The sequence below is a fragment of the Miscanthus floridulus genome, chromosome 13 (genome assembly GCF_019320115.1).
Source record: "Miscanthus floridulus cultivar M001 chromosome 13, ASM1932011v1, whole genome shotgun sequence".
Classification (NCBI taxonomy): Eukaryota; Viridiplantae; Streptophyta; class Magnoliopsida; order Poales; family Poaceae; genus Miscanthus; species Miscanthus floridulus.
The window spans coordinates 50,410,937-50,426,000 of NC_089592.1; the positions used below are offsets into that span (position 1 = coordinate 50,410,937).

At 41.4% G+C, this 15,064-nt stretch overlaps 1 protein-coding gene across 1 annotated transcript; it reads right to left on the bottom strand.

Moving 5' to 3' along the window:
• Nucleotides 1-562: 562 nt before the first annotated feature.
• Nucleotides 563-6,022, bottom strand: LOC136502327 (phosphoenolpyruvate carboxylase 2-like). The gene is given in 12 exon segments (XM_066497775.1): nt 563-1,038; nt 1,183-1,569; nt 1,823-2,822; nt 2,928-2,998; nt 3,000-3,082; nt 3,196-3,283; nt 3,376-3,479; nt 3,560-3,782; nt 4,007-4,091; nt 4,183-4,574; nt 5,494-5,586; nt 5,588-6,022. Coding segments are annotated over 12 exon segments (2,895 nt in total). The 5' UTR covers nt 5,660-6,022; the 3' UTR covers nt 563-741.
• Nucleotides 6,023-15,064: the final 9,042 nt, after the last annotated feature.

The window sequence follows — 15,064 nt, forward strand, 5'->3', positions numbered from 1 at the left end:
TCAAGTATCGTTGAACATTCATGTTGAACATTATGGATTTTGGGGCAGGAATAATTGGGAATCAATCCGGCTCGCACAGCAAAGCTCACCACCACGCATTCTCAACCTATATTGAAGACCTTTGACCAGCTGATGCTGGGAGATGGTAAGGAAAAGAAGAGGACGAAGATGAAAATGGTTAGAAGATGAAGTGAGATTTATGCAGCCATGAACAACTACCATATGCATTTCCGACAAGCCTTTAATAGCCTGTGCTAGGTTTCTGCTATATTCCACTTCAATCTTTAAGTCATACTCCCTTTGGCTTGGAATATAAGAGATTAAAATTTGTCCCAAGTCAAACTATCTTAAATATGGTCGACTTTATAATGAATAATGTTAATATCTACCACATTATGAGATAAATTATTAAACTACATAATGTATCTAATGATGCTAAGCTGAAGTTGTAAGTATTATTGTTTTTTTCTATAAGTTTGGTCAAACTTATGATAGTCTAACTTAGGACAAATTTCGATACCTTATATTTTAGGATGAAGGTAGTACGGTGCAACAAGTAACAAATTTAGCTCTTAATAATGAACACGGTAAAAATTTTGACAATGGTACATAATTCATTATTGCCAATGGGGAAAGTCAGAAGCAGCTACATCGGCAAAAATATTGGGCCGAGAGCAAATCATCAGATTCAAGGCACACTTAAGGTCAAATGGTGTCCACTCCGGCAGGTCATTTCTTGGCTTAACCAGTGTTCTGCATCCCAGCAGCAATGCCCTTCATGGTCAGGATGAGGGTGTCCTCCAGCCCCGGCGCATACTCGCTGGTCGGGTTCAGCTTCACGAGCTCTGCAGCAGGCTTGTTCCAGTCCATGATTTCCTTGGACAGGTGGGGCCGCAGTGTGACATGGTAATCTGGGTCAAGGATGCGCTTCATCGTGTAGGCTTGGCAGACATTCAGTGTGGTGATGTACGCATCACGGAGGCGGAGACGCTGCTTCAGGTATAAATCCCCTTCAAGAAGATCCTTGTGTCCAGCAACCTGAAATTTTAAGTAGCCAGTCGCATCAGTTTACGACAATAGAGGATTCTTATAACTGCATACACTGTTGTTCTATTAATTGGACAAGGATTCAGTCTTATGAATTGGACACGGATACAGTGTTTTTTTAGTTGGCACACTAACCTGAAGGAGAAGATGTTTGGTCTCTTCATAATTTGCCCTCAGCTTCTCCCCAAGAGGCCAGAGCTCTGAAGAAACAAGGAGTTTATCGTACAAGGCAGCGATGCCTGGGTCACCCTTGGCGAACACCATCTCAACTAGATCAATTGTCACCCTGAAGAATGGCCAGTCATTGTACATCTCCTGAAGCATGTGGAGGTTCCTAATGTCCTTTTCCAGGATGTGCTTGAAGGCAGCCCCAAAACCCAGCCAGACAGGGAGGTGGAAGCGTGTCTGTGTCCATGCAAAGATCCATGGAATGGCACGTAGAGACTCAATCCCACCACTTGGTTTTCTCTTGGATGGTCTGCTCCCTATGTTCATCCTTCCATACTCCATTTCAGGTGTTGCCTGTTAACATTATCATTATAAAGAAAATTAACTTTATGCAAAAGGTAGCGTCCACCTAAAAAATCCATTCTTTTTTGCTCAGTGCCTTGAGTGTATTGTATGTTTAACCTTCATGTATTTAAGTGTTGGAGAAAATATAATATAGTAGATAGTAGTAACATGAAAATCCTCCATGCGAACATTTGCACAGTAAATCATCAGAACATAACAATCTACATTTAACAATCTGATGAAGATGAAATGAAGTACTCACAAGGCGGAAATACTCGACAAAGCGTGGTTCGTGGAAGACAATGGACCGATATTCCTTTGTTGCCACAACAGCCATCTCATCAAGCAGAGCACGCCATTCAGGTTTTGGGGAAATTGGTGGATGCATGCCATGCTCAAGAGTAGCAGCCATGAAACGCTGCAGTGTCCTGAAACACAGGTGCTCCTCACCAAAGGACTGTTCAATGACTTCCCCCTGAACAGTGACCCTGAGGGATCCATGGATTGTGTCCGGTGGCTGAGATAAAATGGCAAGATGAGTGGGGCCTCCACCTCTTCCAACAGTACCACCTCGCCCATGGAACATGGTCAACTTCACCCCAAATTGCTTAGCTACTTTGATAAGCTCCTCCTGAGCCTTGTACAGCTGCCAAGCTGCTGAGAGACGACCAGCATCCTTACCTGAGTCTGAGTAGCCAATCATGACCTCCTGTTTGCCATTAATCCTTTCTCTATACCAATCCACTGAGAACAGTCTGGCCAATGCAGCTGGGGCACCTTCAAGATCAGCCAACTTCTCAAACAGTGGGACAACTCTAAGTGGTGTCTTCACATGACATTCACGCTGGAGAAGCTCAACAGCAAGAACATCAGATGGAGCTGTTGCCATAGAAATAATGTATGCTCCAAAGTTGTCCGCAGGAAGTTCAGCTATCACACGGAATGTGTCTAGGACATCAGCAATCTCATCGGTGGTGGGAAGGTCTGGACCAAACAATGGACGCTTCCCATTGAGTTCAGACAAAAGCCACTCCTGACGGCGTTCCTCAGACCACTCACGGTATGACCCTATTCCTAAGTAGGTGGTAATAGCATCAAGGACATCAGTGTGCCTATCAGATTCCTGCCTTATGTCAAGCCTCACAAGGCACAGTCCAAAGGTAGAAACTTGGCGCAAGAAATCAAGAAGGGTTCCATCAGCAATTACACGGTCACCACAAGCACAGAGAGACCTGTAGCATAGCTCCAAAGGCTCTAAGAACCTGCAAGTGAACAGTTTTTCAGATCAATGATCAATCCAAAAACTTGAGAAAAAAATTCACTATTCAACTGGTGCAGTTCAAAGATTCTTTGATCAATAGTTGACCTGCTCAACGTTTGTGACAGTAGATTCTTCAGGAATGTCAGAATATCCACTGGATAACAACTGGTGTGCCCTGCTCACGTGTATTGTAAAGCTTGTCTCTCAAATCACCGAGTATAACCCGATATGGTTCACTCAGAGGAACCTTTTTCCAGAACTCTGTTACAGAAGAGACAATAGTTAATAGGAACAGCCAAGTAGCCATCTACCATCTGATATTCTGAAGAAAAAAATCTAAATGTCAAACAGTGTTATTTGCTAATCCAATGTACCTATATAGTGCTTTGCATCTTTCTTTGACGAGCAATGTAACTCATCTGCTCGTGCCCGAAGCTCATCATTGCACCGCCACATTGACAACTGAAAAATTTTGCACAAATTTTGTCACTTCATATTGCCAATTAGTTCATATAAGTATAACAACGAAAAATTAAGTAATCAGTCATTTGTACCTCGAACATGAGATCCTCAATCTGTGAGCAATACAAATTTGCAGCCATCATTCTGGCAAGCAAACAGACATCCCTTGTAACCTCTGGTGTCACTCTTGGATTTCCTAAATTGGTTAAAGGCATTAGGATGCAAATAACATAGCAATGAGATTGCAGAAACATTATTAAGCTGTCTCTTGTTTACCATCACGATCTCCTCCCATCCAAGAAGAGAACTGAATGAGAGGGGCATTATAGGGCACACGCTCATCAATTCCAATGTTCTTCAAGGCAGTATCCACACGGCGTAAAAACTTTGGAACACCTTTCCATATTGTTTCATGGAAGTAACTCATACCAGCCCGCATTTCATCTTGTGGAGTAGGCTGGGTTCTTCTGATCTCATCAGTTCTGAAGGCTGCCTGGATCTGAAAATAATGAATTGAAGTTAATACTTGGATTATTAATGTACCAACGTAGGTGGCATACAGGAACAGAATAAATGACAACATTAACGCTGTATATGCTGATAAGATCAGCAAATGCTTCATAGTTTGCACAAATCAGAGCTGAAGAAATTTATCACGTAGGCAAGGAGCTGCCTTAGATAAAACAAAAGTCTAATGCTCATAGTATAGGTTCAATGTGTTACCTCCCTCTGGAGAGCCTCATCAAGCTCCTGTTTGTCATCTGGTGTGATGTCCTTAGAGCACAGTTGAACCAAACAATTCCTTATCCTAGATTTATATTTTCAGTCATGCCAGTTAGAGAACAGAAGTATTTCATGTATTTGTGTTAGATTTCAAGGCATCGTTTTTTCTGACTCACCGTGAATGCTTCTGTAGCAGTGATCTCCTCACTGACTGGGTTGGATGTGCAGTCAAAACCAGGTCAACAGTCTGACTCTTCAGAGCATCAAAAACCTCAGCTGGTGACTTCTTAAGGTCAACTACAAGCCGCTTAAAAGTTTCCTCAATGTCAGATTCAGTCAGTGCTGAGTTTTCATCAGCAAAGTCCCCCTTCTTGAGCTTGATTCTCCTCCGATAAGCAATCTGGACTTCCTCAGCCAAGTTGGCCAAATTAAGCATATGTGAGAATGCTTTCGCCATTACAATCGAATCACCAGGATCCAAGCTGGTCAACATGTTGCCAAGTTCATCGAGCTTTTCTGAGTCATGCTTCCTTTCATACTCGGCAGCTATCTCATAGCACTCTTGTACCTACAGAGCAGGGTGAAACAATCATATTAACAGATCATGGTAAAAACAGCACAAAGATTAACTGATTAAGGTCTGACTATCTGACTAATCACAACAAGGCAAATGAGAATTGTCCTTTTCATATGCATACACAAGGGTTGCAACCAACCCAATCAATTTATTTTCCGAAAATAGTAGCTTGGCAGGAGTTAATTCAAATCAAATCAAATCAATATCAGTTATCACTCTTGGACAATTGGCTACCATAGTTATTCCCTTTCTCTACGTGGGGAAACTGAGGTGTTTTACATTTTTTTTCTTTCCCAGGGATATGCAGGAGAACTGTGTAAGGCCTGTTTAAGCAAGTCAAAATTTTGTTTATCATTCCAGTTAGCAAACAAAATAAACTCAAATTTGACCTGCACAATCAAACAGTCAAATCCAATGAACACAGTCCTGCAAGACAATACTCCAAGAGTAATTTATATCAGGAAGTGGCAGGCGCGCCTAGAATACGTTGTAAGTACCTGCACGTTTGTGCTTTATTCTCTGAAATAAAGCTGGGGAGACCTTTTCTCTAAAAAAAGTTGTATCAGGAAGTAAAGTCAACATCCCAACTCCATTTAGTGCCCTCATTAGATGCTCTAAGCACTAAGAATAACATAGTATTCTGGAAAAAAAGTTACTAGTAAAGATTAACATCCAGGAGAGGAATCAGAGAAATCATCCAAAGCCCTGTTGTTCTCTAAGTAAGCTCCAGCTTCCAGCTCAAATTATTAATCCAGTCTATCAAGCTTGGCCCAGATTGCCCAAGCCTCCGGTTTATAAAATAACAAGATGGCGCAGAAACCAGTGCAAATAGCCTGATCCGGAATATCAACCGACCATATAAGGCGGATCCAGGATAGAAGGAAAGGATAAAAGAGACATTTCATGTTACCAGCTCACGGAGATCCTCGCCGTGGAGGTCCTGGAGGATGTCGAGGAAGCGGTCGAGGAGGAGGGCGTCGTACTCCACCAGCTTGTCGTCCTCCTGACAGCTTCGCCGGCGCCAGCATCCGCAGCTGCGCGTCGATCGACGCCATCTTCTCCAACTTCCCGGCCATCCCACACTGCCCCCTCAGAAACCACCAGTCGCTCGATTGGATGCAAGAACTCAACACCCAAGCTTTACTAAAAACGCAGGTTCGATCCAAGAAAAAAGAGTAGAGCGAAGCAGAGCTGCGATTCAAGATTCTCTTTATTCTTTTTTATTTATTATATTCATCTTTCAGTATGATTTGATTTTCTGATGAAAGAAGAAATAACAGGCGACGGATCTAATGCTGGAGATCGGTGGGGATGGATGCAATGTGACTGGATGAAAGGGATCGGATCGTGGGGGGTGGGAAGGGGAGAAGCGAGCAAGGGAGCAGCGCAGCGAGATTGTTGGAAGGGAGTGGGCCTTAGTGGACTAGTGGTGGAAGCTGACTACCGAAGCTACATTTGGAGGGGTATTTATATATGAAAATCATTGCATTTCATGATTGGAGTATATCAGAGATCTCCGGGGATTTAATATACTCCCTCCCTGTACAGATAAAACGCCGTCCCGGCTCATCGCGTAGTTTAGGGATAAAACGTCGTTCTAGCGTCGTAGCCCCTCTCCTGGACTTTTTTTTTTTTGTCCCTGGCTCATCGATCTCTACGTGCAATTACTCAACGCCTGCGCGTGGGATGCTCGCCTCGATTCACGCCGCACGTGCGACGCTCGCCCTCTCGTGTGGTCGTTTGCGTCTTAAAATCGCGCGCCCTCGAGTACCAGCTCGCATCGCTGCACGCTGCGCCGCTCGTGCTCGGCCCCAACTCGCCTCGCTGCACAGTGCCATGCAAAATGCGCTAAAACTACAAAAAAAAATAGAGACAGTGGGGAGTCAAACCCGCACCGTTCTCAACAATAGACACCAGCCCCCGCTGCGCTAGCCAGTAAGGGTGTGCAACTTTTTTGTATGGAATGCAGCCACAGCTGTATTTAATATGGGTAGACAGGGAAAACTTTACCCTAATTAATCACTCCTTGTTATACTAAATGATGTCCTAAACGTCATTTTTTACCGGTATGGAGGGAGTAGTTTACTTCTTAGACTAATAGATCTATAGCAAGTTAATGGAAGATATAGCAACCTTAAATTTTGTTCTTCTTCAATAGTCTCGTACAGTAGCTTCCTAAATGATTTTGCATTGGAACCCGAACTATTTTTAACCATCTAAATATTTTTAATAGTTTCTTTGTCGCTTACCATTTTCTCATATCGAATCGTTTATTTTCTTAATTTACCCATGCGTCTAATTTACTCTAACTTCCTGAGAAAATATTGGATGGTGAGCAGATATAGAGTTCTTCTCAACTGTGAAAGTTACTGAGTTGGAGAGGATAGTTAGCAACTTTTTATATTTTTAAAGAGCTTTTTTACTAAACTGTTGAATGATATTTTTTATTTTTTCCCCAAAATAGAGAGTTGTTTTATTAAACTCCTAAAGATGCTCTTATATATCACTAAAAGGACAAAAAGATAAAGAAAGGCAATATTGCAAATGAAAATCCTTGTGTTCCTCAAACTTACTGACCGTGGAGTCTAATTCAGCATGTTCCTTTGCTATGCCATCTCCAAATTCTGTATTCATTGTTAAAAAAAATAATTAACACTAGATCGTAAACACTCAACACGTGTTTTGATAAGATGTTTTAGCTGAAAACGAAAAAATTTACTGAATTATAATTTAGACAGCTAGGATTATTCTTTTTCATTGCAAACGTACGTTTTCTTTTGGACAGACATGTTCTTTTGATGCGCACTTGATCTAATTTATCCAAACCACTACATCTCCACGCTACTTAAATGATCGGTGTGTGCGGTCCATCTATGACCCATAAATTCATCCATCAACACTAGCACTATGGAACCATATAATCAATTGCTAAGTATCAAAGTTGGATAAATTTGATTTCGAATAAAATTGAAGTGACATATAATTTGGGATTGAGAGAATACTAGCTATAATTATTCTTTTTTCTTGCAAAACTATGTTTCATTTTAAATAGACATGCACTGGTACAGAATTGATTTATAGAGACGTCTCTTTTTTTTAATAGAGGCGGCTCAATCTAGAGCCGCTTCAAAAACTGGTTTCTGAAATAAGTCGTCTATAAAATGCATAGCATAGGCTGATATTTTTCAAGCCACCTGTACAAATGCCCATATCTTTCGAGGTGACTCTAGATCCAGCAGCCTCTATAAAATAGATTTCTAAAAGCCAATGGATCTAGAGCCACCTTTAAAAATCAATTTGTGGAGACGGCTAGATCTATAGGTGGCTCTAAAAATAGGTGCATCACATCAATATTTGGATTTATATAAATGTGGATGAATTTTAATGCCAAAATAAAGCATTAGAAATAGGTAGTGTCATATAGGGAACACGTGTATTTTCTAACATCACATGAAGTCAGTGTCCTATAGGGAGTCAGTGCATTTTCTTAGAACAGGGGTATTCTGGTCATTTCACATGAACTTAATGGTGTTAGCCTCCAAAAATTACTGTAGTATCATATAGAGAAACAAATTCAGACACAGTGTCATACGAGAAATGCTGAAATTTGCAAGACCATAAAAGAAATAAATGAGTTTTACCGGGCATACATATAATTTTCTCATGTTTAAAAAGATTACACTGATCAACGGATTATTTTAAATGACAAACACATATAGATAGGATTGAGAAATTTAGAATACCTTATAATTTAAAACAAATTTTAACCTTTGGTACTTTATATTTTAGGATGGAGGAGGTACTCTTTAATTTTTAGTAATGATGGCAAGCAGTTCTCTTTTAATGAAATGCTCTAAAAAGAAGTAATGGATATGCCCTAAGCATCCTGCTAAAACTGTAATGAGTTTCTTTTCAATTAAAATAGAACATACTTGAAGGTAAGGATTCCGTATAGAACTATATTTCTAACAAATACCAACCAGCCGTTGCTAAAGCAAGAGGCATGCAAAAAGAGCCCAAACCACAAGATGCAAGAGGATAACACGGACAACTATGATCATCTAGAATGTTCTATCCGTTCATCATGTGACATAGCGCACATGATTTCATTTAATTATATATAAGCATGGCATGCCGTGCTTCCTGCACATTTTTGAAAAGGTTTTCCTTGCATAATCTAAAATAATCACTGGCATTAACTAAATCGAAAGCGTCCTTTAGCCTTGCAAAATACTTTCCTTCTCATGCAATTGAGTTGTTCTATTCAATCATATACACCAAACTAATAAAGAAAAAAAATTCAGGTTCATGGCATACGTACTTTCCCTCTCATGCAACTGAGTTGTTCTATTTTTTTTCAATAATAAACGTGAAAATGACAAAAGAAAAAAAAAAGGCTAATGGCGGCATGTGTAGAAGTTTGAAAAATACAAAGCCTGCTTCGGAGTATCGGAATGAAAAGAGACAGAAACTTTGGTTGGTAATCAATCACAAAATAAAACACTAGAATACATAAGACAAATTTTGCTTATGGATACCCTTCAATTGTGTAATTTGCGACGGACACCGCCAACTCCAAATATGTCCGGTACTATTATGAAATCGTGGTTTTTTACCGCTATACACCGTTGCCATTAAAATATTTATTTTTGCGGTCTAAGAGAGAGAGAAAGGATGGTGAATAGACCCATATTACCTTGCGGTCTTCTTCCTCCTCCAATTTCTCCTGGGCTTCACGCACGTCTGGTCAGTGGGCCCAATGGGCACTAGAGGTGGATGTCGCCGGCACACATGGCGGCGAGGTGGCTGTCGTGTCCGCTAGCCTTGGCACATGGCTAGACCCATTCCAGAAGGCGTTGAGGAGTAGTGGTGTCGTCCTCGAAGGCCTGCCACCTTGCCCTCATCGGCGCCACCACCAATGCACGCAGCCCCATCACGCCATGCTCGTTGCCGCCACCACTTCTTTCACCGGAGAGCCCGTGCGCCATATAGTCCATCGTTGAGTTAACAGGGCTCTGCGACCGCGGACCCCCATTGCCTAGTGGTCCCGTCATGGAGGTGCTCTGCTCCATCGTCGTCTCCAACGACGCTACATCGGCCGCCTGCATCCATGGAGTCATGGAGACGAAGAACTCCATGTTCATGGATCTCATCATTGCCACACCCGTCGAGCAGCCAAAGAGTGAGCCGACGGGGCCAGCACGAGAGAGGCCCTCGCATAGCTCATGAGGGGCCCTAATCAGCTATAGTGGAAGTCGAAGGAGTAAGAAGACCGCATGGACAATATGGTCTATTCACCGTCCTTTCTCTCTCCCAAACTACAAAAATGTTTTTAATGGCTACGTTGTCCAGCGGCAAAGAACTACGATTTCATAATGCTATTGAGCATATTTTAGAGTTAGTGAAAAGTCCTAAATGGCGAGAGGGGGTGAGTAGCCTATAAAAAAATTCTACAAATACACTAGAGCAAGAGGTTAGTACACTAAATGTCGAAATGCAATTTTGCTCTAACTCTACAAGGGTTGCAAGCCACCTATCCAATAATTCTAGTTGCTATGATCACTAGGCATAAACAAAGGCTATGTCACTACTCACTAAAAGCTCTCAACAAGTCTACACTAAAGAGCTTGTTATAACTACTTTGCAAGTAAGTAAAGAAGTGAGTGGGACGTTTATATTGCCGTGTAGAGTGATGAACCAATCACAATATGATCACTAATACAATCACTTGGGAGAATGCCAATGGCAAGAGACAAGCAAATTTTTCTTCTGAGGTTCACGTGCTTGTCGGCACGCTAGTTGTAACACCTCAGTGTTATGGTTGCACTAAAACACTTGCATCACATGAGCATGTGCATCATCATCTCATTCATAAGCATCATTCATTCATGCATAAGCATTTCTATATGAAACATTGCTATGAAACATGTGAAGCATGCTATTGTTCTTTTAAGTTTCATTGTATGTATGCTTTATGATCATGTGTGATTGAGTGTAAGTGATGAATGTGGGTAACTAGAATACCTTAGCTACACTTAGAATGTCATTAGGAACAATGTTCATGTTGACCATATTGCCTAATTACACTTCCAAGTAATAGTTTGACTTGTGTTGACCCTAGAGCTCTGTTGTTTGACTGTTTAAAAAGTACATCTTAGAGTATTTGCATGTCTGAGCAACCTAAAGCAAAGTTGTAGCAAATTATATTGGAAACAAACTTTGTTTAGCGGCAAAGTCATGAAAATGTGTGGAACAGTCTCAAACATGGCCCACAAGTTAGTTTTGGGTACTGATTCTACACTTAGAAATTTTCAAAGTCTGGCAACTGAGTTTCAGTTTCATGTATCATTGTTTGGAGCTTTGTATCTCCCTAACCAGGCTGAACCAGCTCGAGTTCCAATTAGAAAAGATGTAGTCCTCACTTCAATCTCCAACTTTGTCAACTACACCTAGAGCTAGATTGTCACGGTTTAGGAGTTATAGATCGACAAAAACTTGCTGTCAGGCTAGTTCCTTCGCTCTGTTAACTGAATCAGCTTCACGCTACAGTGCCAACCAGCAACAGGCCGCTGTCGCCACGAGGCTGCCATGCACCACTGGTCCGTCCTGGCGTTGTTGCCCCACTATCGTCCACAAGAAGGCCACGCCCACCTGCCCTCCCAGTCGCCCTCATTCTCTATCTCCTTCTCACGCGCATCTGAGACACCGAAAGCAAAGCCGCTACCGCACCATTGCTGTCGAGCGCGTCGCCTGTCACGCAGCCCCTCCGCCGGTCAGCCGCTGAACAATTGCTCGCGTGCATAGAAGCTCCTTGCACTGCTCTACACCCCTGAGTCCTTCGTAGTCTTGTTCGTGGTCAGGTGAGGGTCCGTTGGCCAGTTCTGTCACCGCCGCCATGTCCGGAGTCTCGCTGGAGCGCGAGCTCACCGTGGACCTTGTTGACCAGGGCTTTTCCGTGCTCCCTTTCCTCCACATTGCCTTCCCCACGAACCCTAGAAACTCATATCGAGCTTAGCCACGCTCTACATGGCCGGACTTCACCTAGAGTGCCGATGGGTCCTCGCCGCCGTCCACCATTGCCGTCGCCATCCTAGCTGGAGCTTGGTAGCGGTTGGGGAAAGGCATAGATAGGCGTGGCTCATCGTGAGGAACACGCCAGTGCCCTTGATTCGTTGGAGTAGTCGCCGTCGGTGAGCTCCACCGATTCGCGTCCCCGGAGAGCCACCTCCTCTGTTTTCCTTTCACTTACATGCGGGCCCGGCTGACTGACGGACCCCGCGTGTCAGTGACTCAAACCTAAAAAGCTAGTTCAAATATTCAGTTTTGGATGCTATTTTGTAAATTTGGTAACTAAAGTTTGGTAGATCCAAATTGTATGGTTCAAATTTATTAGGATCATGGTGAAGTGTAGTATTTAGGAAAAATATAACATGAACACTTGTAGTGGAATGTTTGGAAGATTTAAATTGAAATTTGAGATGTGTTTTTAAATGAATGCAAACTTGTTTAATTTATATCTTGAGTTCCTGTGCTCCAAAAATTATAAAATGTTGTGGGTGAGCTCTTCTTGATGAGTAGAAGCTCTGGTAAAAATGTGAGAGTCAGTGCTTGTATGGTTTTTGATTTATAGATTTTCCTTTTATCATTGGATGATCCTTGTGTGAATTTTAGTAATTTATCTATGAATCCAATGACCATGAAATTATTGGAGGATGTCCTAGTACCTTAATGATGCTAGGAAAAAATATAAAATCTGTTGCTTGACACTTTTCACTAGGGTTTCCTATTTATGTCATTTTAAGCCTTTATGCCTTGTCATTTTTGTGTAGGATGTTATACTTGTTCAAATGATGGGACATTTATGTACTGGCCTATTGGAGACATGTATAAGCTTACTGTAATTTTTGTGGAATTTTCTGTACACTTTGGACATATGTTTATTATTTAACCTAAGTATCTAAATAAATTAATAAAAGCATGAAAATAATTTATTTAGGAATGGACACTATATTTTCTGGTGTTCTTCCAACATGAGTGATGAGTTAGTAAAGTTGGTTTTGTCCATTTGTATGTTTACAACATAAGTTAATAATTATTTTCTTGCATTATGTCTTTCTGGACAGTTCTGGGAACTTTATAAAGTTCACCATGATAATTTGGGTTGCTGGGAAAATGGTGAATACAAAAGTTGTAGATAACTTATGTATCTATCTTCTGTTAAAATTTGGTGGCATTTGACCTAGTAGTTTGGGAGTTACAGTCGTTCAAAGTTGGATCATAATTTTGTTTGCTCTCTGTCTTGTTTAGACCTGATTCGGTGTTTATGTAAATTCGACCTGCTAAACTGGGGAATCATGTTGAGGTGATTAATAATTAATTATAGACAATTTTATAAGCTTTCTAGATTGTCTTGTTGTATATCTTTTGGATTAGTACAACTCTAGTTATGGATAAAACTAGTTACTACTATTTGCAGCCTTGACTCTGTGATTTCAGGGAATAGCTTGTTTGTTTGATATGAGTCGGAATGATGAGTTAGATGCTAAGCTAACTAAAATAACTTGTTAGTTGTACATGCTAGACCTCTTACTGAAGATGAACAACTTTATCTTAGGTTGTTAGATCTTGGTGAGTGTGTAGTTCTTGTGTTCTAAAAGAGATATGCACATACTCAGTAAAATAGATGTTAATCTTGTATCATCATGTCTTTCATGCGTCCATCTATACATGGCTGTACATTTCATCATCATCTTCCATCTATTGCGCATGCATGATTCTTATACTATGCATATGCATGCAATAGGTGTTCCGAAGGGTGTCACGCTTCTGGAATTCAAGCAAGTACTTCCGGAGGATCAGCAGCAAGCTTAGGAGCAGGAGGTGCATGCCCCCGAAGAAGGAGCCGACGAAGAAGTTCTTGAGTGTCCCGATCACCAACCTTCATCTTTTCTAAAAGGCAAGCCCCGAAGAATTCTAAGTCTCCTATGTTTTGAAAATGGTTGCTTTGAGTATCTTTATTTATGATGCATTAAGTGATAGGAACTGGATGCAAACACTTGTTGCATATATATATCTATTCCTTATCCAGTAAACGTACCCTGAATCCTATTTAGGTCTAGGAGCGAATCAAAGCTTAGCCTTGCTTAGACCGGTAAAAGTCAGGTGATTTCCTGTCACCTGCAAGTTAGGATAATGTCTGATCACGGTTGGCTATATTTGCTATCATAAAAATAACCATATGTTAATAATGAATTGTGACTGGGTGGGATGTCGATAGAGAAGCAACAAGGCAAGGAGGTTTTGGGTGTGGATCTATCCCTGTCTGTGTCGGTTAAGGACCGATTCGCTGTATGTCCTCATGTCATGTTGAACGCATGCCTATCACTTAGTTGGCCGGATAACTCGTTCCGACCGCGAAGCCGAGTAGCTCAATTCAGACTAGGAAGTCTAGGAAGTGAAAGTGCGCACCCTAGCGGTAGTAAGGATGTGCGGGGAGCTATTGGCGTAAGTTTGAGGTGAGATTGACCACCTGGTAGAGTGGAATCCTTGAGTTGTACCAAAGGTGACCTAAGGCTGCCTTCGTGCGGTATGCCTGGGTTTGTGTTAGGAATACCCCTCTAGCTGGATCAGAATCGATTTGAATCGCCGTCTCTCCCGGATAGTGAGAACTTGACTGAGCAGCGGCAACGTAGATGCACTTAATGGAACTTGATGGTTAAATCGATGATGAAGATGATACAACATTATATCGGATATGATTACTAATGTTTGGAGTTAATCAATTGCTTGCTCTAATATAGGTGCTAATCTAGTTGACAGGTTAATATTGATAACTTGCTGCTTACTCATAACTAAATTATGCTCTTATATCACTAAGCTTTTATGCAAAATGGTTGTCAAGCAAGATCCACCGATAAAGCCTTGCATGCTCCTTAGGTCATTTAATTTTGGTTTACGATGGGTAAGTCTAGCTGAGTACATTCTTGTACTCAGGATTTATCCCCCCTTGTTGCAGATGATGTGCTCTATAACGGCTACTGCAAGTATTGTCTCCACCCTGCGGGGGATGAAGACTAGATCATGGGCATGATCATCTATGTTATCTTATCTTACTGCTTTTGCTGGATATGACTATGGATCTGGCTTGTAATTGAACTAAGTGTGTGTGATGGTCTCAAACTACTTTGCTTCCTGCTATTTGTGAACTCATTTTGTAATAACTATGTATACTCTGATGTATGAGGTACTTGTGAACTACTAGTGAACTGGATGTAACATGTGGCTTGTTATGTTGAATTACTGTGATCTTGGTTGTATGCAAGTTGGTTTGAAATCCTTCGTGGTTTCAGTTGACTACTAGGTTTATATGGGTTCAAGTATGACGGTTCGATCACTCCGGTGATTGCTTTTGTACTTGTGCTCTTATAAATTGGTTGGTTCTGTTACACTAGTCTTCATTGTGTCAACCAACACTTGGTGGG